Source organism: Oncorhynchus nerka, linkage group LG12 (assembly GCF_034236695.1).
Source record: "Oncorhynchus nerka isolate Pitt River linkage group LG12, Oner_Uvic_2.0, whole genome shotgun sequence".
In the NCBI taxonomy this organism is placed as follows: domain Eukaryota; kingdom Metazoa; phylum Chordata; class Actinopteri; order Salmoniformes; family Salmonidae; genus Oncorhynchus; species Oncorhynchus nerka.
In genome coordinates this window covers 23,855,545-23,882,460 of record NC_088407.1, presented here as the reverse complement: position 1 = coordinate 23,882,460, position 26,916 = coordinate 23,855,545, and the positions used below count along the sequence as shown (strand labels likewise).

The 26,916-nt window shown below is 42.2% G+C and overlaps 2 protein-coding genes and 3 long non-coding RNA genes across 5 annotated transcripts in view; 3 read left to right on the top strand and 2 right to left on the bottom strand.

Moving 5' to 3' along the window:
• LOC115139061 (lysine-specific demethylase 6B-like) overlaps positions 1 to 1,804 on the top strand; it is a 362,782-nt gene extending 360,978 nt beyond the window's left edge. The window contains 1 exon segment of the mRNA XM_065025415.1: positions 166 to 1,804. Coding sequence (XP_064881487.1) covers positions 166 to 189 — 24 coding nt within the window. The 3' untranslated portion in view covers positions 190 to 1,804.
• On the bottom strand, positions 1,070 to 10,386 carry LOC135574301 (uncharacterized). Its single transcript, XR_010465305.1, has 2 exons — positions 9,923 to 10,386; positions 1,070 to 1,950 (listed from the first exon to the last, which is right to left on the bottom strand). It is a non-coding gene; the product is annotated as an uncharacterized LOC135574301 (long non-coding RNA).
• Positions 6,872 to 14,374, top strand: LOC115137991 (transmembrane protein 88-like). Its single transcript, XM_029674363.2, has 3 exons — positions 6,872 to 7,363; positions 10,406 to 10,807; positions 13,122 to 14,374. The coding sequence occupies exons 2-3, from the start codon at positions 10,412 to 10,414 to the stop codon at positions 13,407 to 13,409; spliced, it is 684 nt and encodes a 227-aa protein (XP_029530223.1). The 5' UTR covers positions 6,872 to 7,363; positions 10,406 to 10,411; the 3' UTR covers positions 13,410 to 14,374.
• On the bottom strand, positions 10,803 to 22,677 carry LOC115137992 (uncharacterized). Its single transcript, XR_003864877.2, has 3 exons — positions 22,129 to 22,677; positions 12,719 to 13,399; positions 10,803 to 10,895 (listed from the first exon to the last, which is right to left on the bottom strand). It is a non-coding gene; the product is annotated as an uncharacterized LOC115137992 (long non-coding RNA).
• LOC135574302 (uncharacterized) lies at positions 15,037 to 18,800 on the top strand. The gene is made up of 2 exons (XR_010465306.1): positions 15,037 to 17,659; positions 17,759 to 18,800. It is a non-coding gene; the product is annotated as an uncharacterized LOC135574302 (long non-coding RNA).
• Positions 22,678 to 26,916: the final 4,239 nt, after the last annotated feature.

The window sequence follows — 26,916 nt, the reverse complement described above, 5'->3', positions numbered from 1 at the left end:
CACACACTATTTCTTATTATGAGACACGCACACACAACCTTTTTCACTTTTTTTTGGTAAGACACGAGCACGCTCACTCAGTCTGCCCTGACTGTGTTTTGTATACATCTGCCTGACAATCTGAGGCTAGTATATCTAATGTTCTGTCCTGTCTTCTCTCTCCAGGCTGCAGCGCCCAGTTCACGGTGATGAAGATCCTCCACGTCTCGCAGCCGTAACCAAAACTCCTGCCAGATGGGACTAAACACACCTTTATAAAAATGTCTTTTAACCTTTTTTTCCTTCCTTATTTAAGATATGTTTTACTACTACTGCCGATCAAAACAGCCAATCGAAAACCAGTTTATTTCTCATCATCACTGTTTACAAAACCAAACCGCCAATCAAACTCCAGTTGACTTTTGTTGTCTACGGTGCTCAAGACCAGCTTACTGGTTTCTGGAGGACTTGAAAAAAACGGAAAGGCAGTTGGTGCTAGCTACCATTGTAAACAAGCAACTGAGTTGACGGTTGTTATCAATGGCATGAATTTTTGTTATTTCCGGATTTCTTAAAACAAATTGTCGTCTTGAATACTGAAATGTGTAAATGCTGTTTGTATTTTTTTGTGGGGTGCTGTTTTCTAAAATAATTTATTTTCCTTTTTTTTTTTAAGACTAGATCAGCCTAGATATATACCACATTGGCCTTGTGACTTGTATTTAGAAGAGAAATAAGATGGAAAATACTAATAATAGAGAGATGCCATTTTTCTAAAAGCATTAAGAATAAGAAGACCCATTTTTGGGGGGGTTTGGAATGCTTCGAAACATACGGGTTTTAAAGACAATTTTGTTTTTTAGTTCTTGTCTTTCTGACTCTTGTATGTGTTGTAAATTTTGTGTTTTTACAAATGTATAATGTTTATTTCCTTAGGAGAGAGAAAGAAGGCAATTGTCACACCTCTTTAGGACATCAGGTCTTTGTTTTAATTCATTGTTTCCATTTTTCATCGTGATAATATTTCAGTTGGTGTAATAATTAATTGTGTTGTACCTCTGATTTTGTTTTGAGTTTTTTTTTTATATACAGATTTATTCTTTTTTTTGGGGGGGGGGGGATTTTACATTGTACATTGTTCTTTTTTAATTTAAAATGTGTCTCGTATTTATTGGATGTCTATGTTCTCCCCTTGTTTTTATTAGGGTTGTACAAGTTGTGAAAGTTTTTTTTTATGGTGATTCTAAGTCCTCTGTAACAACTGTGTCACAGGAGGAAAAAGTTTTCTCTGGTGCTTCTGGTTCAATATATATAAATGATATTTCTAATGAATATAACTTACACCTTCCCCTGTAGTTGCTAGGATACACAGCCGAGGTAGAAAATTGACTAACGGAATACTGTCTTTGTAATGTGTGAAAAAAACAAAACTACATTTTCTGTACATTTTTTAAAATTTTTATCTGAGAAATCGTAATTTTGTTTTTCATCCCTTTTAGGGGCCTTTAGATTAAATGAATGATTTTTAAAATGTTATCTGTTGGAGTATTGACAGTTCTCTGATGAACAATTTCTTCTTTTTAATCCTTTTTAAGATGAGAATTCTATTTTTCCTGTTCCAAAATACCTTTTCATTCATTTTAAACTGCACTGTTTAGAGAATTCACTCACACACACACACACACACACACACACACACACACACACACACACACACACACACACACACACAACAAACTGAGCCAGACATGTCTTAAACACTTTGTGAATTTGTGTGACATTACTATGACTATTATTCATAAATAAATGCTTTCGATTAAAGCCACATTTGCATATATATTTTTTGTAACTTAAATTAAATTGATGGTACTCACCTCAGCTGAACTGCTAACACAGTCACCTGAGTTGTTCTGGCCGATGTCTGAAACAGACCACATCTCTTACCAGATACCACCACCAATTGGAAATCACCTAACGTAAAGAAATAATGTACCATCCCAGTTAGTCAATCGGAAAATATACTGTAGGCTACTGTGGCCTTGTAACTATAAAATATAGTGTAGAATCTAGCATAATGAATAAAGCCCTCAGGGCTACCCATGACCATTTGGCCAGTTCAAACCAAGAGGGAAAAACCCTGCTTGACTGTTTACTTGCCTGGTTAAATAAAATAAATATAATATATAATAATAATCCATCTATGGTGTTTTTCAACATCCAGCTCATGACTTCCTGCCTGTGGCTGATTGGCTGACAGACTGACCACTGACGTGGGTGTGAGGGGATGTGAGACAGAGGAGCGGATATCTTCTATTTACACTTTGGCCCCATATACAATAACAACCCAAACCCTCATATCGCTCGGCTGTCGCAACATATGCCTGGCACTTGCAGAGGTCGCTTCATTCAAGACAATCACTAACAGTTTTGTTTGTGTGTAGAAAAAATAAAAATCGGTGTTAACAGGGGTTTCCATATGGTGAATCTCATCCAAGGTAAACTGAGTGAGGAAGCAGGCCCTAACCAACAGCAGTGTCATACAGATAGCAGACAGGGCAGGAAATAGCAGGGAGCAGCACACAGGACTCAATGACAAAGTAGAGATTTCAGTTTCTCTCCCCTGATCATTTCACTGACAGAGACAACTCTATAGTACGTGTGAATTATTTCAGGGGATAGGAATGGACTACCGCTGAATGGTGGTGAAATAGCCAGTAATTGTTTTGACATCCATGATTACGGATGCTGATTGATCTAATACAATCAGGAGACTTCAACACAGACATATACACAACATTGAGGGAAGGCAAAGGCCGCTCATAAAACAAGGCCGATCATATTCAAAATCACCAAACACATATCCACCAATCCAGCACAGATCTGGTCCTTTACCTAATCTTTCTATATTGGGTCCATCTAATATCAGTTATTTCAGAATAATGATTCATTCCTGCCTCATCAGTGGAAAGCGGTGAGAGATAGAATGTCCGTGTGTCCCGTCCTGTGACCCGGGGTGAAGAGATCAACAAGGGGTCAAGGACAGAGGAACGCTGGACAGACCGGAGGATATCCTGCTTCCATAGGAAGTTGCGTCCGGCGTCCACTACGCCCTGATATCGACCGCCACGGATGGTCAGTCTGGGGTGGGGCGGGGGGGTTAGATGATGTGTGTGGGGTTATTAATAAACATAGCCGATGCTCCGACTATGAAGTAAGCTATTATTAATTTACTATTACTCAGATGGTATCAATGCAATATATAGATTGTTATGTGGATATATATACCTTACTTGAAGACGTTTCTTCAAGGTTTCCCTCAGTGAATAGGTTCAACATGGCACAGTAGGAGAGGAGTATTGGCAAAAATTGGCTAAGAGTCTCCATAAGAGTTGGTTGGACAGACTCACAAAATGCAAACACTACAATTACTCAATCAACCTGTGTGATATCAGAGTTGTGTGGTTTCAACAGTTAGTTTTGGAAGCTATTACTTGGTCACTCTCTTTCTCTCAGCAGCACTTCTGATTGCATTGCGTAAAACCACATCCCTGACTTCCACCCTCCTCCCATCCCATCTACTCATTCATCTTCCACTTCTTCCACAATCCAACATTAACAAAGTAAACCATAGGCCGTGTATGACATAAACACAGATGCAAATCAGGCTCTTGGGTGTACAGTACAGTCGGAGGTAGAAGATGGTACTGATGAGGCATTTGTCTTCTTTTTTTGCTCTGATAAGCATTATATCATCTAACAAATGACATCAACATGTAAAGATCAGTATCTCTAACTCATATATTTCAGCCTGTTTTGATCGCCTCTGTCTCTCTAGCCCCATTTATACCTGATTCTAACTTGCATCTTTTGTCCTGATCTTGTCCACATTCTGATCGTGCCTTCATTTTTAGACAGGTCTAGATGACTAAAAGGTCAATTGTGATCTGATTGTGATCAGATCTTATAAGTGTAAACAAACAGGTCAGATCAAGATCAGGATGAAGGACGTATTTTATCGGCATGTATAAACAGGGCATCTGTCCTCCACCACTCAGGTATGAGTGAGTATATTCATTTATCTCTATCTTAGTATATATTATTTTTATACCATGGCATTGTTGAATACTCATTTCTTATTGACTTGACGGGCATTCTAGAGCGTGCATTATTTCCCTATATCACACGTAATATTTGCACGGTAGAATTCAATGGCTAAAGATCATTTTTACATGTTTTGTCTCATTCAAGGGTTTTTCTTTATTTTTACTATTTTCTACCTTGTATAATAATATTGAAGACATAAAAACTATACAATAACACACATGGAATCATGTAGTAACCAGAAAAGTGTTAAAAACATTTAAATATATTTTATATTAGAGATTCTTCAAAGTAGCCACCCTTTGCCTTGATGACAGCTTTGCACACTCTTGGTATTCTCTCAACCAGCTTCATGAGGTAGTCACCTGGAATGCATTTTAATTAACAGGTGTGCCATCTCTAAAACTTTTGACCGGTAGTGTACTTCAGTGGATTTGAACACATTTCAACCGGTAAATGAACATATTTGTAGAGGCAAATGAGTTAAATTATAATCATGGTATAAAATGGATAATCAACTCGGGGCTCTATGTGTGGGGCTCTATACGTTTTCTGTCAAATAATGCAACTCCGTGGAAGGTCAGGTCCACCACTAAGCTGCCGCGTTGTGGAACACACGTCTTCCACGTCATTCATCATTTTCCATAGAACGCTTAGCCCCTTGTTGATTATCCCTTACATATCTTACAATATCTTAGTATGTCTTCGTATACTGTTTCTTAGTATATACTTTTGGTGTATATACACATAGATTGCAATTGGAATACTGATACAGTGTTATTTGGGTTGTTGTTTCCTTCTGACATTTCTTGATTTCTTGTTTAAATGTTTTTTTTTATGTGTTTGTGTCCTTGTTTGACATTTTACTGCACTGTTAGGAGCTAGTAACACAAGCATTTTACTGCACTGTTAGGAGCTAGTAACACAAGCATTTTACTGCACTGTTAGGAGCTAGTAACACAAGCATTTTACTGCACTGTTAGGAGCTAGTAACACAAGCATTTTACTGCACTGTTAGGAGCTAGTAACACAAGCATTTTACTGCACTGTTAGGAGCTAGTAACACAAGCATTTTACTGCACTGTTAGGAGCTAGTAACACAAGCATTTTACTGCACTGTTAGGAGCTAGTAACACAAGCGTTTTACTGCACTGTTAGGAGCTAGTAACACAAGCATTTTACTGCACTGTTAGGAGCTAGTAACACAAGCATTTTACTGCACTGTTAGGAGCTAGTAACACAAGCATTTTACTGCACTGTTAGGAGCTAGTAACACAAGCATTTTACTGCACTGTTAGGAGCTAGTAACACAAGCATTTTACTGCACTGTTAGGAGCTAGTAACACAAGCATTTTGCTGCACTGTTAGGAGCTAGTAACACAAGCATTTTGCTGCACCCGCTATAACATCTACAGACCAATAAACTTTCATTTGATTTGAGGGTAAATCCCAGTGGAGAGAGAAAGGAAAATAATTGCTGACCAACTCAAAGGAGAAAATAGAGAAAGAAAAGACAGAGAAAATAGACAGAGAGGGAAGAAAATCAGATTAGCCAACAGTCTCTCTGATTCCTGTGATCTGTACTCGCTCTCTTATCAGTTGAGAAATCATTTTTCTGCCCCTCTCTTGCTTATAACCCTTTCTTCCTCCCTTGTTCCACTGATCCCTCCAGTTATCTGTCTGGCCCGTGATTCCTAATATTGTTATTTTTCAACGTAAGAGAACACCAGGTTGTGACATCACTCTCTAGACATCAAAACATCTTTTACATCTCTGTGACACGTAACAGTTATGACATCCATCCTCTATTCCTCCTTCATCCTCTGTTCCTTTCATTCTCTATCTGGGGTCTTGACCTTTCTCAGCAGGACCCATCCCTAAACACTATCAGAGCTGAACTGGCCCACCCATCCCCGCCCTGTGTGAAGCTGCTCTCTCTCAACACTATCTCCCACTGCTACAGACTCGTGGGTTTTGAAGAAATAGGAAAGGGGGATACCTAGTCAGTTGTACAACTGAATGCCTGGGGTTAGGGCTCGGGTTAGGGCTAGGGGTAGGGTTGGAGCTAGGGTTAGGTTAAGGGTTTAAGCTAGGGTTAGAGTTGGGGTTGAGCTAGGGGTAGGGGTGGGGCTGGGGTTAAGGGTTAAGGGTTAGGTTTGGGGTCAGGGTTCAATTAAAGGCTGGGGTTGGGGCTAATAGTGTAAGTAAAGTTTCATACCAAAATGTGTTACTTACAGAAATCTTTGTACAATAACAAAAGCACTGTAATGTAGATCTTTATATTAGTTAGTCTAACCAACCAGGGTTGTGATCCTGTCTGTAACATGGTGGGGATGTCAGGGGCACCGTGTAAACTCTGCTCCATCCCTGACTGCTGATTAGACCACAGCGGCACAGCAGCTCTTTAAATAAACACTCGCTCTCTCTCTCCCCCCGTCTCTCTCTCGCTCCCCCTCTCTCACTCTCTCCTTCTCCCCTCTCCCTCTCTCCACATGCTCCATCACTTCTCAGGTTATCAGAGGAGCTCCAACCCCAAAGACCCCCAGAGTGCTACACACCGTTAACAGAGGGAACGACAGAAGAGATGTGGGTGCTTTGCAAGCACTGGGTATAGTAGTTAAAAGGGAGATAAAGGGAGGGGAGTGAGTGGAAGGGGCACAAGCACTCAATGTAGTAGTTAAGAAAGGGAGGGGGAAAGAGGGAGGGTAGAGAGGGAGTGAGAGCGGGAGAGAAAGGCATCCCTCTAATTCCTCAAGAGGGGCTCTTGTATCAAACAGAGAAAGAGTGAGAATAGGAGAAGAGGAGGGGCGGACTGACGGTGGGAGGTACAGAAGTTTGGGACAATTCTAAGGAGCTGAGACCCAAAACGTTGAGGCTGGAGTAGTCAACTGCAGTCAGGGAGAGAACAACGGATGAAAAAACAAAGCACACTGACTTATCCCTGACGGACCGACGACGAGTGGAAACAGCAGGAGATCACCACTACGGCTACAGAAGGCCAACATACCAGCATGCCACTACAATACAAGCTGGTCCCAACTTCATTGACAAGAGTGTGAAGGAATCTGAACTGATGCATGAAGGACTAGAAGCGTGAGAACCGCAAGGGGAGATTTGAGAAAAGACGGGAGAGAGAGAGAGAGAGAGAGAAGTTGTTAACGTTTGTGAACATTGTCCACCTGCTTGTATACGTGGTTGAGAGGAGAGAGAGTTTCAGTGTAACTTCCAAGAAGAGAAGAGAACCGCAAGGATCAGAGAGAGGCTCTACCCGGCTCCACGCAATGTGAGTGAGAAACCAGCCACAGAGAGGTTGAATTAACTAAAACATTCTTTTCAGATGATTTCTAATCTAATATCTATGAAAGAACGTTCACAAAAGCATTTTAAAATGACAATTCTGGTTCTCATCACTGATAATTCAATGCGTAGATCACGTTTCAGACAGGCGTCACATGTATGCAACTGCCAGCCAAAAGACAATAGAATAATAGAACAGAAGAGCTTCTCCTGAATGTTCTAGATGAGAATGTCAGAATCTTTGAAGGACCAGCTTGAATGTAGTTCAGTGCTCTATCAGTGAGCACAAGCTAGAGAGGAAGCTCATTTGAAGATACTGTAGGTAATTCAATCATTTCTATACCGTTAAGATCAAGTGTCTCCATGGTTATGAAAAACAATCAACGCCTCATAAAATGGAAAAAAAGCAAGCCAAGTACATTGTGTAAAACAGATGGCCAAGGGTAGGCCAAGTAACGGCCAAGTGTAGGCCAAGTAACGGCCAAGTATAGGGCCTTAGGTCACAATGAGTGAGCTAGTTGGACTCTTCCTGCACCCCCGACCTTAGACCTGAACGACAACACTTCACTAACAATGGGAGGTTGACGCAGAACACTGTTGAGGTAGCGACGTCTGGCAGGGACACATCTCAAGTGGACCTCTTCCGTAGCGTGGTTGGGGTCAGGGTTAGCGGTCTGATGAGGTATGCGGGTGATGTGTGTTTGTCGGGTAAAAGTAAGAAGGGGTGGTTAAAAGAAGATGAGTACCCACGTATACCCTATGTCTATGGCCAGGAGTTTATCATGGTCAGGAAAAACTCATTCAGATTCTGAGTGCTTAATAGTCACGTGTACAGGGTTGCAGGTGTGACTGCAGGGTACAGTGTTTAATAGTCACGTGTACAGGGTTGCAGGTGTGACTGCAGGGTACAGTGTTTAATAGTCACGTGTACAGGGTTGCAGGTGTGATTGCAGGGTACAGTGTTTAAGAGTCACGTGTACAGGGTTGCAGGTGTGACTGCAGGGTACAGTGTTTAATAGTCACGTGTACAGGGTTGCAGGTGTGATTGCAGGGTACAGTGTTTAAGAGTCACGTGTACAGGGTTGCAGGTGTGACTGCAGGGTACAGTGTTTAATAGTCACGTGTACAGGGTTGCAGGTGTGACTGCAGGGTACAGTGTTTAAGAGTCACGTGTACAGGGTTGCAGGTGTGATTGCAGGGTACAGTGTTTAAGAGTCACGTGTACAGGGTTGCAGGTGTGATGGCAGGGTACAGTGTTTAATAGTCACGTGTACAGGGTTGCAGGTGTGACTGCAGGGTACAGTGTTTAAGAGTCACGTGTACAGGGTTGCAGGTGTGACTGCAGGGTACAGTGTTTAAGAGTCACGTGTACAGGGTTGCAGGTGTGACTGCAGGGTACAGTGTTTAATAGTCACGTGTACAGGGTTGCAGGTGTGATTGCAGGGTACAGTGTTTAAGAGTCACGTGTACAGGGTTGCAGGTGTGACTGCAGGGTACAGTGTTTAATAGTCACGTGTACAGGGTTGCAGGTGTGATTGCAGGGTACAGTGAAAATCTTAGGCTTCGAGCTCCAACATGCAGGACTAGTGAAATAAAATGATGAAAATGGTCATAAAAAAACTATTGAAATAGCACTATATACATAATAACAACTGTGGCAGTGATGAATAAATAAATGTCCATTGGGGTGGAAGCTAAGTAAAGACTATTGAGGGGGTGGGGTGGAATGATCATAGGGGGAGCAGCAGCATGATCATGGCCCTACCAATTCCTAATATGTGGGTGGTTTTGTATCCTGCACCTGTGGAAGTGCTAGATGTGCCAGTACTAAAAGTACTAAGGGGAGGAAGAAGAACAATACCCATACAAACACTGCCTTAATTCTCTTGAGTGTACTTACATACCACCAAAACGTTTGTGGGTATTCTTCTCTTTGCTATGGCATTCGTTTTACCCTGCACTTGTGGAATATTGCTCAATATACTTTTACACAACTTCTGAACTAACATTGTTAAGTTCTAGACCTTGGCCTTTCTGGTCTGTCCTGATAGATTTATCACTTTGGTGCAGAGCGGTACAGAGCGGTGCTGAGGGCAGGGGTATTTCTGGGAGGAAGGCTGGCAACTGACCCCGGTCCATTGTTCAGGCCGTTTTGGGGGGGGGGGGGGGGGTAGGTTGCTATCCTGTCACTGTTAATGGGACATGTCAGTTATGAGTTGTTACTTATCGCTGATTCAGGGAAACTTTCAACTTGGTCTGCGCTGATTTGGAGTTGTTTTTACCATACTGGAAGAATCAAACAAGACTTTTACAGTGTCTTGAACATAAGGCCATGACATGACTTGTATGTTTTCTATTTCTGACAAGACATGAACTGCAGTCTTCAACCAGTGCCAAGATAAACAAATGCATCCAGGCACGTGCACAAGCATACACAGACGCACGCACACACGCACGCACACACACCACACACACACACACACACACACACACACACACACACACACGTGTATGCACACACGCATCCTTTGATTCTGTCTCTTACCCTTCATCTTCATCTTATCCATCATCATCCTCTGTGCACCCTCGCCTGGCAATTAGGTTCCTTTCCTCTGGGCCAATCAGATTTCAGATAACTATCCTGTTCTGATAGAAGATATAAGAGTTGATAGATTACGCCGTGCAGCCTGCCTTCCTCTTCCTCTAACAGATAAAGTCTTCTAACCTCCCTGTGAACTCCCTGGTTCATTCTACATTTGAAGACTGAACCTCAGCTATGATATGTCTACGGACCAAGTTTGCGATAGACATGAGTTTGAGACAGGGAGAGACTTCTGTTGCACAAATTGGCTATCAAAAAGCATGACACTGTCACTATAAAGATCCACTTATGAAAAGCCAAACCATTTCACATTCGCATATGCTTGGAACAGTATTTCCACATCCGAGAAGTAGGGACCATTTTTGCTTTCGCAAACCTGGCTAAACTCTGTCCCTTCTTCCTCTCTCTCCCTCCCCTCCTACCCAGTTGACCATGAGTATGAGTGGCACATTGGAGAAGGGGGCTCACCACCAGGCCCTTGACCTCTCTGAGGAGCTCTCCCCCCACATGCACCCCCACCATCACCCCCACCACCAGCACCACCACCACCTCCAGCACTCCAACTCCCTGGCCTCCACCGCCCCCGTGGGGACACCCTCCGGCGTGGTGGTGCCTCCCCCGTACTTTGCAGCCGAGAGCGGGGGAGGAGGGAGTGACGCTCCCCTGGAGCTGAGGGGCTCTCTGGACTGCTGGGCGTGCTCAGTGCTGGTGACGGCCCAGAACCTGGTCATAGCGGGGATCAACGCCTGCCTGGCCGGACTGGTGTTCGGACTCATCCTCACCCCGGCTATAGTGATGGTGGTGTTTGGGTTCCTGTGTCATTCTACGGTAAGGAGGGAAAGCGGTGGGGTGTGTCTTTTTCTTCTCCTTCTTCTACTATTCAGGCAGAGAGTTGTCACGCTCTCTAATGAATAACCTGAGGGAAAATTCAGAGGAAAGGTTACTCCATCTTCCAAAGTTCCTGAGTGTCATTTCAATTTCACATTCATAACTCATCTACTGTATGTGTCTGAGTGAAGGTGTGTTTGCTAACACACTCATAACATTAGAGCCTTCGGGAGGTATCGTCACGAGAAGCTAACTAGATAATAGATCAGAATAATATTAAATAATCCTATGGTATACAGAGTAGTCATATAGGCTAACATTTCAGGAGGGACTAACTGTGAATCCTAAAACTCATAACTAAACTTTCACCACCCAGCATGAGTTTGGAATATTTTAGCAGAAGATGAGGGTGGAGTTTGGCCCTCTGTGATGAGTTTCATAAGCAGATCAGCCAGAGAGTTTCTCAGTATTTCTCAGATGTTTAAGAACAGGGTCTGCGTTCCAAATGGCACCCTATTCCCTTTATAGTGCACTACTTTTGACCAGGGACCATAGAGCTCTGTTAAAAGTACTGCTCTATATAGGGAATATGGAGCTATTTTGGAGAGAATTTTTGAGAATCCGACTGGACAGGTCCGGAGTCAAGGGAAAGACTTTAAAGAATAGAGGGAGGTAGGGATTAGCTTGCCTAGCTGGTCCCATATCTATATGCTTTAACTCCTACAAATCTAGGACAAGGCTATGTCGAAGAAAGCTTTAAACACACACTCACATATTCACAGCCAAAATAGGAAAACATTAAGTGCGAAATGAATTTAGCACACTTGAGCTCACACACAGACAGACACACACACACACACACACACACACACACACACACACCTTTGACCCCAGTTAGCCCCACCTTACTAATGACTGTGTGTGTGTGTGTGTGTGTGTGTGTGTGTGTGTGTGTGTGTGTGTGTGTGTGTGTGTGTGTGTGTGTGTGTGTTACAGGATTCCCCTCCCCTCTAACCAATTAGGAACCTTGTGGCACCAGATTAAGGAGGGATTAGGGTGGAGAGGGAGAGAGAGGCAGGATTGAAACAAAGGAGAGAGGTGGATGAGAAAGAAAGGGAGGAAGGAAGGAATGTTAAAGCTAGCTAAACAAGTTATCCTGATCTCGCAGTTCGTTGTCACAAAATATTGAATTACACAAACTCTGAAAAACATTCACCAACAATTTTGAAAAAGGGGAAGGGAATATCTTCACTATTTATTTTTATTTTTAATTTAACCTTTATTTAACTAGGCAAGTCAGTTAAGAATTTAAGAACAAATTCTTATTTACAATGACTGCCTAACCTACTAAGCAGCTGCATTAAACTACATTAACTTTAACTGGCATGATACAGTTGCATGATTTCAGAGCTAGACACCCCAATAAGAGCTATGAATATCAAATATTTTCAGAAGGTTGGCTGTGGGACATAAACCCCCTGGCCTTAGAAAGTAGAAATAAGCATGGACATACTGTAGTGTTATCTGTTCACCTCCCAACCTGTTTCCCGCCATCCCTCCCTCCCTCACCCCTCTGTGCCTCTCCTCTCCCTCCATCCCCCTCCACTTGCGTATTCTGTTCTTACCACATAGAGATAAGGAAGGGTGACAGCCCCTCCATTTTCCCTCCAGTGCATTCCTCACATTCTCTCCATTCTCTGCTACCACTTCTCCCTCACACTAACAACATCACGTACCACACCAGCAGGCGGACATTTTAATTCTAAAGATCCATAGATATTTTTGTGATGTTTCACAGCTGTGATATAAGAATGGCAATTCATCACATTTCATCTATGGAAGAGCCCCTCCTTCTTCGTGTGTGTGTGTGTGTGTGTGTCAGACTGCGATCTGCTCTGTGTCTGTCCTGACCTCCGACACACATTCCAACAGGGGCACGTCATCGTCTCCCTGCATCTCCTCCTCTCCTCTCCTCCATCTGTCTATCCCCGCATTCGTCTCTGACTCCTCCATCCTTCACTTCTCTTGAACATGGGTGCTGAAACCAATAACTCTCTCCATCTGTTCTGACAAGACTCCAACAGAAAGCTTGATTCGCTTCATCAGCTTGTCAGAAACTATAGCAACATTTGAGATCAATACATTTCTGTTGCATTGACATTCCATTATTGTCATTATACAGTCATAAGAACATTATGTCAATCTCTTCGTTGTTGGTGCAACACATTCTTCTGGTCATGTGAAAAACAGCAACATAATCAACCAGAAAAACCAACCCTCTCCTCTCCTCCACTGCCCCCTCTCCTCTCCCCAGGTGCGCCCTCAGGGGACGACCCGCTACTGTTCGGACCTGCTGAGCGACGGGGGCTGTGTGGCCCTCCTAGTGGTCGGGTTCCTCCTGGTCACCCCCCTCCTGGTACTGGCTCTGGCTGCCTACTGCCGCCTGGCGCGTCACCTCCAGTTGGGGCTCTGCTTCATACCGTACTCCAGGGCCGTCTACAAGAACCTGCCCGCTACAAAACACCATGGCCTGGGAGGGGGCTGCTGTGGAGGCAGCAGGTCTGGAGGGGAGGGAGGCGGGAAGGGAAAGGTCTGGGTGTGAAAGGGGGAGAAAGGGGAGGGATTGAGGTTGGAGGAGGGTGCAAGGAGGAGAGAGAGAGGGAGGATGGAGGGAAAGAGAGAGGAAGAGGCAGAAAGAGAGAAAGACAAGGGTGTAAGAAAGAGAGAGAGGGAGAAAGGAGGGAGGGAGAGTGAGTGAGTGAGGGGGAGGAAGGGCGAGCCAAGATTAGAGGAGATGGGATGAGAGGAGGGAGATGGGATGAGAGGGAGGAAATGAAAGGAGGGAAGAATTACATTAGAGAAGGGAGGAGGAGAAAGAGGACAGAAACTACAGCAGCCAAACTAATATCTGGGAAGACTACAGTACAGGCACCATAGTTTAAAGAACAAAGTTAACCATTCCTCTGGCCTGAGTTCAACCGATGTAACCTCCCTCACACCACCACGTTATATGCTATCCCTTTAATGTAAAAATTGCTTTTAAACCATTGATATATTGTGTTCGAAAAAGTTATAGCAGACGAAAAAGGAGCAGGGATTTTTACACTGTTCTAGAAGTAGAGGCAATAAATCATCAGCAAGCATCTCAATCACACCGCAGACTACGTTTAGTTTATGCAGTGAAACACTGGGCATTAATGAAGAATATATCACTGCCATGTGTCCACATTTTATAAAACATTTGAGTAATTTAGCAGGAAGCTCTTTCCAGAGCAACTGGGGTTAAGTGCCTTGCTCAAAGGTACATAAACACATGTTTCACCTATTAAACACTGGGATTTAAACCAGCAACCTTTTACTTACCTGCCCAACGCTCTTAACCACTAGGCTACCTACACCCCTTTAAGATATCAATAACATTGATTCAAGACAATGTCTTTAAGCATTTATACACCATGAAGGACATTTTGTGTTTAGCATAGTTTGTACATTTAATTTACTAAGGTGTATGACTACTACTGTTTCTTGTACATTTCCTTTTTTCAAATATAGCCTATTTGTAATCAATTGGAGTCATTTTTCTTTTATTAAAAAAAAACAGAGTTCATTGTGGTTATGCATTCACACAGACGCACACACGTACGCACACACACACACACACACACACACACACATCATTATGGGTTATACACACTCCTCTCTACAAAGTGGAGGAGAGGTTATTGCATAAGTAAATCACAAGCAGAGCCAGTGAGTACAACTGCTTGGCACGAGGACTTCATAAACACATAAACTCACTCCAGCTGGATATTATCACAAGTTTAAATGTGACTAATGTGTGTCTGGATCCACCAACATAATATAACTGGGGGAGTAATGACGACGAGGCGAGAGGATCCTTGAATGTTATGATATAGTGCCCTCTTGTGCTTTTTCAGTGCATGACACGATGAGTGCAGAAGTGTTCCAGCAATTCTCTTCTGTTTTTGCTTCTATTTGATTATTTTTCTTCCTTTTTTGTTTGTTTTACGGCACCTGGTATTCCCAAGAAGTCTCCTGTCCCAGTTCTAACCCAGTACTATGGCCACAAGCATATTTTTTTTTACCCAGTTTTCTCCCTGAATTATGACCTACCTGGCTGCCTACTTCTTATCACCCTGCTCGCTTAACCCGGGTGTCAGCCGCACCATTGTGACGGAGGAAACACTGTTCGACTGACGACCGGAGTCAGCTTGCAGGCGCCCGGCCCTGTCACAAGGAGTCGCTAGAGCAGTGGTTCCCAACCTTTTTCGTTAGTGTACCACCAACTCAATTTTGCTCTACCTGGAGTACCCCTGAAGTACCCCCTCATGTGAATTTTACCAGTAGGACTATGGCCTCATGAGTCTTCTCATGTACCCCTTGTGGATAGGCCAAGTACCACCAGGAGTCCTAGTACCCCTGGTTGGGAACCACTACACTAGCACAATGAGCCAAGGAAAACCCCACTGGCCAAACCCTCCCCTACCCCGGCTTTTGACCGCCGCGCCACCCAAGACCATCAGCAATTCTCTTCTGGTTTGAAATAAGCAATGGAATCAGCTTTCTGACATATGTCATTGTCAAAAAGCAATCTAACAAATTACAGTAAGACAAGAACTTAACCACAGACACAATCTTATTGGGGTGCCAGATTCAAAAACTGTTACAACTATTCAATAACATATACATATACAACAAACGAGACGATGATTTCACAATATTGTCCACAATCTAGAAATAATATCAATACCGGCCTTATGCAAGAGTTGTCTGACAGGTCGGCTTCAAAATTATTGAAGAAGAAGAAGAAATCATTGAAGAATAAATCAGGGGTTTGACGAGATGGGATACAGCTTTGTCAGATGTGGCTTTTCGTGGCAGGTTAGAGAATTTACGCAACAGGTTAGGAGAATTATGTTAGGGTTAGGAGAATTATGTTAGGGTTAGGAGAATTATGTTAGGGTTAGGAAAAGGGTTATGCAGGGCATAGACTACACGACTTCTACAACCTTAACAACTTGGACTTGTCCCAAACCTGTCATTCTGTCCATCCTCAACCCCAGGACGTGGGTGCTCACCAGTGTCTATCCTCAACCCCAGGACGTGGGTGCTCACCAGTGTCTATCCTCAACCCCAGGACGTGGGTGCTCACCAGTGTCTATCCTCAACCCCAGGACGTGGGTGCTCACCAGTGTCTATCCTCAACCCCAGGACGTGGGTGCTCACCAGTGTCCATCCTCAACCCCAGGACGTGGGTGCTCACCAGTACCCATCCTCAACCCCAGGACGTGGGTGCTCACCAGTGTCCATCCTTAACCCCAGGACGTGGGTGCTCACCAGTGTCCATCCTCAACCCCAGGACGTGGGTGCTCACCAGTGTCCATCCTCAACCCCAGGACGTGGGTGCTCACCAGTGTCCATCCTCAACCCCAGGACGTGGGTGCTCACCAGTGGCAGTCAGTGCCGTTTAAGATGAGGGAGGACGTTCTTTTTTTTCATGACCTTATTTCTATTACAGCATATTAGATGACTGCCATTCATGTTCCATTCACCTAGTTCAATGTAACATCGATAGGTTTAGGCTACTACATGATACTCATATTTTCTCTATACCCATCATGAGGTTGCTACAACCTAGCCTAAAGATTTTACTAAGTTACAGTTCATATATGGAAATCAGTCAATTTAAATAAGTACATTAGGCCCTAATCTATGGATTGTACATGACTGGGCTTCAAGATATGCATCTGTTGGTCACAGATACTGTACATAAAAAAGGTAGGGGTGGATCAGAAAACCAGTCAGTATCTGGTGTGACCACCATCTGCCTCATGCAGCGCGACACATCTCCTTTGTTGTCGTACACGTCAATCCAGAGCATCCCAAACGTGCTCAATGGGTGATATGTCTGGTAAGTATGCAGGCCGTGGAAGAACTGGGGTATTTTCTGCTTCCAGGAATTGTGTACAGACCCTTGCGATGTGGGGCAGTACATTATCATGCTGAAACATGAGGTGATGGCGAGGGATGAATGGCACGACAATGGGCCTCAGGATCTCGTCACGATATCTTTGTGCATTCAAATTGCCATCAATAAAATGCAATTGTATTCATCGTTGGTAGCTTAAGCCTGCTCATACCATTACCCCACTGCCACCATGGGGCATTCTTTTCACAATATTGACATCTGCCAACCGCCTGACCACAAGCCAAACAAGTGGTCTGCGATTGTGAGGTCAGTTGGACGTACTGCCAAATTCTCCAAAGGATGTTGGAGGTGGCTTACAGTAGAGAAATTAACATTAAATACTCTGGCAATAGCTCTGGAGGACATTCCTGCAGTCAGCATGCCAATTGCACGCTCCCTCAAAACTTAAGACATCTGTGGCATTGTGTTGTATGGCAAAACAGCACATTTTAGAGTGGCCTTTTATTGTCCCCGGCACAAGGTGCACCTGTGTAATGATAATGCTGTTTAATCAGCTTATTGATATGGCACACCTGTGAGGTGGATGGATCATCTTCTCAAAGGAGAAATGCTCACTAACAGGGATGTGCCAAATTTGTGAACAAATTTTGAGAGAAACAAGCTTTTTGTGCGTATGGAACATTTCTGGGATATTTTATTTCAGCTCATGAAACATGGGACCAACACTTTACATGTTGTGTTTATATTTTTGTTCAGCATGTTTTGGGTTCCTTTCAAAGAGGATTCTACATGGAACCCAAAACGGCTCTACATGGAACCCAAAATGGTTGTACCTGGAACCAAAAAGAGTTCTCTAATGGGTACAGTTGAAGAACCCTTTTGGAACTATTTTTTTTAAGAGTGTAAGTAGATCCAATTGAAATATCACCACCTTTAGTGATATAAAATTGTAAAGCAAATCAAATCCTATTTTAACTCGCCCTTGTGTCCTGATTCAACAGAACTTATCTCAGCCATGAAAGCTGCCAGAGCGAGGGGGGACATGGCTTACATCCCCTATGACAGGCTCATTGTCCACCCTCACTCCCAGAAGCCTGGAAGGGATGAGAGAGCCAAGACTATGGGTTCATAGCTTCAACTCCGCAGTACACACACACCAACTGATTAACGGACTGCTGAATGCATATTTTTTTTAACTTGCTTTGTTTGCTCTTTTCCATATTAGGTCTATCTCTGATAAGCTACCCAGGAAAGGGCTGAACATAGCGCATGTTAATATATGTAGCCTTAGAAACAAGGTTCATGAAATCAATAACTTGATAACATCAGGAGGAAAGAGGAAAGTCTTTGTCCTCGGGCCTGGAGGGAAGCCAAAGTCATTCCGCTACCCAAGAGTGGTAAAGCGGCCATTACTGGTTCGAACAGCAGACCTAAAAGCTTGCTGCCAGCTCTCAGCAAACTGTTGGAAAAAATTGCCTTTGACCAAATACAATGCTATTTCTCTGTAACCAAATGAACAACAGACTTTCCGCATGCTTATAGAGAAGGGCACTCAACATGTACTGCACGGACACAAATGACTGATGATTGGTTGAAAGAAATTGATAAGAAGATTGTGCTGTTAGATTTCAGTGCAGCCTTTGATATTACTGACCATAACCTGTTATTGAAGAAACGTACACTACCGTTCAAAAGTTTGAGGTCACTTAGAAATGTCCTTGTTGTTGAAAGAAAATCACATTTTTGGTCCATTAAAATAACATCAAATTGATCCGAAATACAGTGTAGACATTGTTAATGTTGTAGATGACTATTGTAGCTGGAAACGGATGATTTTTAATGGAATATCTACATAGGCCTACAGAGGCCCATTATCAGCAACCATCACTCCTGTGTTCCAATGGCACGTTGTGTTAGCTAATACAAGTTTATCATTTTAAAAAGGCTAATTGATCATTAGAAAACCCTTTTGCAATTATGTTAGCACAGCTGAAAACTTTTGTTCTGATTAAAGAAGCAATAAAACTGTCCTTCTTTAGACTAGTTGTGTATCTGGAGTATCAGCATTTGTGGGTTCGATTACAGGCTCAAAATGGCCAGAAACAAAAACCTTTCTTCTGAAACTCGTCAGTCTATTCTTGTTCTGAGAAATTAATGTCTATTCCATGTGAGAAATTGCCAAGAAACTGAAGATCTCGTACAACGCTGTGTACTACTCCCTTCACAGAACAGCGCAATCTGTCACTAACTAGAATAGAAAGAAGAGTGGGAGGCCCCGGTGCACAACTGAGCAAGAGGACAAGTACATTAGCGTGTCTAGTTTGAGAAACAAACACCTCACAAGTCCTCAACTGGCAGCTTCATTAAATAGTACCCACAAAACATCAGTCTCAACATCAACAGTGAAGAGGCGACTCCGGAATGCTGGCCTTCTAAGCAGAGTTTCAAAGAAAAAGCCATATCTCAGACTGGCCAATAAAAAGAAAAGATTAAGATGCGCAAAAGAACACAGACATTGGACAGAGATATGGCTTTTCTTTTCCAACATGGCTAATTCAGGCAATGCTTCTTGTAAACAGCAAACTCACATTTTGTGAGTGTTTTTTATAGGGCAGGGCAGCTCCAACCAACATCTCCAATCTCGTCTCATTGATTGGACTCCAGGTTAGCTGACTCCTGACTCCAATTAGCTTTCAGAGAAGTCATTAGTCTGGGGGTTCACATACTTTTACCAACCTAGAATGTGAATGTTTGATGTATTCAATATAGACAAGAAAAATAGAATAATTTGTGTGTTACTAGTTTAAGCAGACTGTATATTGTTGTGACCTAGATGATGATCAGATCAAATTTTATGACCAAATGCAGAAATCCAGGTGTTTCCAAAGGGTTCACATATTATTTCTTTCCACTGTATATAGCGTCGCTATTGTTTTTTATTGTGTTGCTATTTCTATGTTTAATTGGTAATTTTCTTAAATATGCATTGTTTGGAAAGGGCTCATAAGTAGACTAAGTATGTCATGGTAAAGTCTACACCTGTTGTATTTGGTACGTGTGACAAATACAATTGTATTTAGATTTACACACACAGGCCATATGGGCTATTTTAGTCTTGTGAAATTATCATATTAACAATTATAATGAGTTCTAATATTCAAATGTTTCACCTGTTACGGATCATATGGTAGCAATTTGACAAAGCTCGGGAGGAACCTGACAATGACCAAATCAGGACAAAAGGATAGGCCTACATGATACTTTGTAAGCCACACCGTTCAGATCATTTTTTGGGATGTCTCATGGTCTGACAAACACCGCTCTAGCTCTGCCACCTTTCACCCCAGATGTCTCATGGTCTGACATACACCACTCTAGCTCTGCCACCTTTCACCCCAGATGTCTCATGGTCTGACAAACACCGCTCTAGCTCTGCCACCTTTCACCCCAGATGTCTCATGGTCTGACAAACACCACTCTAGCTCTGCCACCTTTCACCCCAGATGTCTCATGGTCTGACAAACACCACTCTAGCTCTGCCACCTTTCACCCCAGATGTCTCATGGTCTGACAAACACCGCTCTAGCTCTGCCACCTTTCACCCCAGATGTCTCATGGTCTGACAAACACCACTCTAGCTCTGCCACCTTTCACCCCAGATGTCTCATGGTCTGACAAACACCGCTCTAGCTCTGCCACCTTTCACCCCAGATGTCTCATGGTCTGACAAACACCACTCTAGCTCTGCCACCTTTCACCCCAGATGTCTCATGGTCTGACAAACACCGCTCTAGCTCTGCCACCTTTCACCCCAGATGTCTCATGGTCTGACAAACACCACTCTAGCTCTGCCACCTTTCACCCCAGATGTCTCATGGTCTGACAAACACCGCTCTAGCTCTGCCACCTTTCACCCCAGATCCGGAAGGGCAATATCAGCATATGTGGTGGATTGAGACGCAGCCCATGCAAAAACATTGATATCTTTAGCTTAAACACGGATTTGATTTTAATAGGAATTTCTTTATTATGTTAATTCGATTTGTAGGCTTGGGGTTAAAATAATAATTTTAAAAATAATAAAAACATACACATAGCCTATACAAGGGGAACTCATAATAAACCTCAGTGTATATCAAATATTTACAAAATACAATTGAAAATACAATTATACATATATATAAAAATAAATGTACAATGAAAGGCAAATCCCTTTCCATATACATTTGACACATATGATACACCACTTATCTATTTCGAATTGCATTGTTTTATAAATTGAACAAATCCCGTCGGTGACCACTTGAGGGTGTCATTGACGCTACATATGGCCTCACAAAGTTTTGCCTTGATAAGGGATACTAGTCACTAATTGTAATACTTTTCCAAATGTTTTAGTTCTAATTTGGCTACCTCTTCATAATCTTTTTCTATTTATATATCACAAATATATTTTTATTTTCCTGTTAACTAATGGGCTAAAGAAAATTCCCATAAAACATGGGGCATTGTTTCAATTGCAAAACAATTGTCCCTGGGACAATATGTATTCAGAGCCAAATTATGATTGTATAATGTTGAACGAACTCAAAGACGTCTGTGTAAAACAAGTGAATTAAAATAGTTCCGTCTGTTGTCTAAACATTTTAATTGTATCAGTAGCAATTTAACACATAGCATTCTGTGGTTGACTACATATTATTTTACTTTGCAGACAAGCCGACATGCCCATTCAACTATTTTCTGAAAATGTAAAGGTATAATTTCAGTTTTTGGCTTACTACTATCCCACTCCACCATGACCCTTGACCGCAAGGTGAAGTAATGAAGGCAGAATGTCCGCTAAAAGATAGTCGCCTCATTTTATTTCCACAGTCCCAATCTTTTATTAACCGAAATTACTTTGTATTTCCAATTCAACAGGTCATCTTTAATTTTATTTCCGAAAGATATCCCAAGCACTACCATTGGTCCCGTGCACACATTCAAACGACATAAATAGTTCTCCATTTCCACTGTCCCATATATTTTATTTATGTTTTATTTATGTTCATCTTCGACCCGGAGGCAACAGAAAACTCATCAATGACGTTGATTGCCTCTTTCATGCTCAGGTCGTCTAAAATATAAAATTGTGACATTTCTTGAAAATCTCTTGCATGCGAACGTTTCAATATATAACACCAACATAGCTCTGAGAGAGGGTCCCCCTGTCTGACACTTCGTACTTGCGTGATTATATTTACCAATATTCGTCATATTTACCCTGCTACCAACATCAGTCTACTATAAATCCTTTCTTACCCATATCATTAAAAACAAATCAAAAACCGAAATTGTTCAGAACTCTACATAAAAACGAATGGTTTACCTTGTCAAAAGCCTTTTCGTGGTCCACATTTACAGTAATAGCAGGCAGGTGCATCTCGATGTGTGTTCCTAAATTCACTCTGGCACTCTGGACGTTCGTAAATTCAGAACATTGTCAGATTGTCTGTTCATAAATTCAGAGCGTTTCGCTCTCGGAGGTTCCGGAGGTTCCAACGTTCTGACCGCACAACGGCAAGCACCCAAGCTAACTGGCACAAGTTGGCTAGCTACTTCCAGACACAAATGAGAGAACACCTCACTCTAACCATTTTACTCGCCCTAGCAGAGCTCGTTAAGGCTGTTGTCATGATATCTAGATCGTTGATGACTGTAACTGTGCTGCTGGCAAGAATTTAATTACTGTTTTTTTGCCGAAGTTTACTGACGTAAGGCTCCCCAGAGGTAAATGAGGTCTGCACAATGCATCACCGGGGGCAAACTAACTGCCCTCCAAGACACCTACACCACCCGATGCCACAGGAAGGCCAAAAAGATCATCAAGGACAACAGCCACCCGAGCCACTGCCTGTTCACCCGCTATCATCCAGAAGGCGAGGTCAGTACAGGTGCATCAAAGCAGGGACCTGAAAAACAGCTTATATCTCAAGGCCATCAGACTGTTAAACAGCCATCACTAACATTGAGTGGCTGCTGCCAACATACTGACTCAACTCCAGCCACTTTAATAATGTAAAAATTGATAAAAATGCATCACTAGACACTTTAAACAATGCTATTTTATATCATGTTTACATAATCTACATTACTCGTCTCATACTGTACTCTATACCATCTACTGCATCTTGCCTATGCCTTTCGGTCATTGCTCATCCATATATTTATGTACATATTGTACATATTCTTATTAATTCCTTTACACTTCTGTGTGTATAAGGTAGTTGTTGTGAAATTGTTAGATTACTTGTTAGATATTATTGCATGTTCGGAACTAGAAGCCCAAGCATTTCGCCACACTCGCATTAACATCTGCTAACCATGTGTATGTGACCAATGTGATTTGATTTGACACCGGTCATATTCAACAGGTGTTGCACAGTTATTCTGCGCTCTGGCACACTCAGATGAGAGTGCTCTGAAATCCGAGTAGATAGCCCGAGTGAATTTATGAACGCACACCTATATATCCCTGAACACTATGTGCAATTGCAAGTTCCAGGTTAATTTTCTCCCTACCACACCACGTTTGGTCTAAATCAACAACATATGGCGTGGCAGAAGACATAACACGGTGTCCAGGCTAAAAGGGCTCGTTCATGAAATGTGGCCAGTGTGATGGGTAATTTTGCTTGAGAATAGTTGCACTTTCACAAAAATTGAAGACCACCCAATTTCATACAAATATCACAGGGAATGAAGTACCATATAGATTCTTAGCTAAGCATACATCTTTTCACCCAGTTAACTTTAAAGGTATTGTTGATATCAATGAAATCTAGTACTTCAAGCCCACCATCAGCTCTTTGGTTTCATATTACAGACTCCTTAAGTTTGCGTTGTTTATTTTTCCATATAAAGTGTAGGAAAGTTTTGTTGGTATCCTTGCTGGTTTGATCAGCTACAAATAGGATAGAGCAGGGTAGACAAAACGTGACAGAACCTCTGCTTTGGACAATATAACCCTTCCAATAATAGAGAGGTCACGATGGAACCAGTTAAAGATGGATTTTTCTTTTCTTGAATCTGAGAGAAATTGAGATGTTGACGGACAATGTTTTTTCGCCATGTGCACCCCTAAATATTTCACATTATCTTTCACTGGAATATTCTCAATAGATTGGTCATTTGATTTACGTGTGGATAATATTTCGCATTTATTTCAATTTAAATTCTGTTCCAGACCAGAAGCTGAAGAGAATGATTTGATGATATTAAGTGCAATAGCAACTTGATCCTTGTCTTTTAGAAACAGAGCAGTATCGTCTGCTAACTGAAATATTTGTATTTGTTTTCCAAATATTGGAATACCTTTTAATTCAGGGTTGTTTAAAATGCTAATAGATAGTAATTCTACAACTAAAACGAATAAGAAATCTGAAATAGGGCAACCCTGGCGTACACTACGATGAATTTGAAATATTTGAGATGTGTTACGATTAATCATAATATCAATATGAATATCTTTATAAAACATATTGATAACAGAGACAAAGCTATAGTCCCAAAACCAAACGTGTACAGCGAATGTATAAGGAATTTGTGTTCTATTGTATCAAATTATTTACAAAAGTCGAGGAATAAAATAAATACGTTGGAGTCAATTAAATCAGCGTAATCAATCAATTCTAAAACTAACCTAATGTTACAGCTGATGTGGCGACCTTTCATGAAACCAATTCATTAATAAAATGGTTTAGGCCCAGTATAAGTATATTGGCATATGCTAAAGTTATCCATTTATAATCTGTATTTAATAATGTAGTAGGTCTCAAATTATCTATGAAAAAGCGATCTTTATCAGGTTTTGGTATTAAGGTAATATCCCCTTGTTTCATGGTAGTAATCACCCTTAGCTAGGCATTCTTGGAACATGTTGAATACTGGTCCCTCTATAAATGTTCCCAAAAGTGTACATACAATTGTACAGAAAGACCATCTATTCCAGGTGCTTTGCCTTTCTTCATAGATTTAAGAGCATTTCTAATCTAATATCTACTATTAAAAAACTCATCTTTCCATATGGATGTGAACTCATCAGAAATAATTGGAACATGACAATGGACATGTTTCATAAAATGTTGACATTCAATCCCATTAAAATGAGATTTTTACAGATTTTTATAGAAAGAATTCACAAAGTTAGAGATTAATTCAGGGTCTTTACACAAGATATTGTCATTATTTAAGGCAGAAAGAGAGACAGGCAACTGTGGTCAGTATAGAATACCGGAGTGACGTGTGCAGAGTCCACACCTGACAAACACAATCTATGTGGCTCCTCTCGCCCCTGCTGTTTCCCCAGGTGAACCCGGGATAATTTGCATGCGCCACTATATAAATATCAACCAAATTGTATTTTCCTCCAAGATTACCCACAGTCATCTCCCCCATAAAAACCTGTCTGTTTATCATAAAAATAGCGTCCAGTTGGTAATCGTTTCCCTCCTTTCTTTGGGTGTCGATGGTGCAATAGTTATTCGAAGAAATGTACCCCTCAAATCGATATCTACTATTAAAACCCTGCCCTGTACTGCTGAAAGACTTCCCACTATTTTTAAATCCCTATTCCCCTACAGAATACCAATCCCAGTAGAATGCACCCTGCCAACACCACCTTAACTCTCCCATCAAGAGCATCCTGGTTACATCACAGCTTGGTATGGCAACTGCTCGGCATCCGATTGTAAGACCCTACAGAGGGTAGTGCATACCACAGGAGGTTGGTGGAACCTTCAAGTTATGTCGTTTTACTGTGGATATAGATACTTTTGTACCTGTTTCTTCCAGCATCTTCACAAGGTCCTTTGCTGCTGTTCTGGGATTGATTTGCACTTTTCGCACCAAAGTACGTTCATCTCTAGGAGACAGAACGCGTCTCCTTCCTGAGCAGTATGACGGCTGCGTGGTCCCATGGTGTTTATACTTGCATACTATTGTTTGTACGATGAACGTGGTACCTTCAGGTGTTTTGGAAATTGCTCCCAAGGATGAACCAGACTTGTGGAGGTCTAGAATTCTTTGGCTGATTTCTTTTGATTTTCTCATGATGTCAAGCAAAGAGGTACTGAGTTTGAAGGTAGGCCTTGAAATACTTCCACAGGTACACCTCCAATTGACTCAAATGATGTCAATTAGCCTATCAGAAGCTTCTAAAGCCATGACATCATTGTCTGGAATTTTCCAATCTGTTTAAAAGCACAGTCAACTTAGTGTATGTACACTTCTGACCCACTGGAATTGTGATACAGTGAATTATAAGTGAAATAATCTGTCTGTAAACAGTTGTTGGAAAAGTTACTTGTCATGCACAAAGTAGATGTCCTAACCGACTTGCCAAAACTATAGTTTGTTAACAAGAAATTTGTGGAGTGGTTGAAAAACGAGTTTTAATGACTCCAACCTAAGTGTATGTAAACTTCAGACTTCAACTGTACATATTACCTCGACTAACCTGTTCCCCCGCACATTGTCTCGGTACTGGTACCCCCTGTATATAGCCTCCACATTGTCTCGGTACTGGCACCCCCTATATATAGCCTCCACATTGTCTCGGTACTGGCACCCCCTGTATATAGCCTCCACATTGTCTCGGTACTGGCACCCCCTGTATATAGCCTCCACATTGTCTCGGTACTGGTACCCCCTGTATATAGCCTCCACATTGTCTCGGTACTGGCACCCCTATATATAGCCTCCACATTGTCTCGGTACTGGCACCCCCTGTATATAGCCTCCACATTGTCTCGGTACTGGCACCCCCTGTATATAGCCTCCACATTGTCTCGGTACTGGTACCCCCTGTATATAGCCTCCACATTGTCTCGGTACTGGCACCCCCTATATATAGCCTCCACATTGTCTCGGTACTGGCACCCCCTGTATATAGCCTCCACATTGTCTCGGTACTGGCACCCCCTGTATATAGCCTCCACATTGTCTCGGTACTGGCACCCCTGTATATAGCCTCCACATTGTCTCGGTACTGGCACCCCCTGTATATAGCCTCCACATTGTCTCGGTACTGGCACCCCCTGTATATAGCCTCCACATTGTCTCGGTACTGGCACCCCTGTATATAGCCTCCACATTGTCTCGGTACTGGCACCCCTTT

Bases quoted from the DNA above. Each gene is read 5' to 3' on its own strand.
- LOC115137991 (XM_029674363.2), top strand. From the start codon at position 10,412: ATGAGTATGAGTGGCACATTGGAGAAGGGGGCTCACCACCAGGCCCTT. The intron at 10,808-13,121 runs GTAAGGAGGGAA...TCCTCTCCCCAG, and splicing joins GGTTCCTGTGTCATTCTACG to GTGCGCCCTCAGGGGACGAC.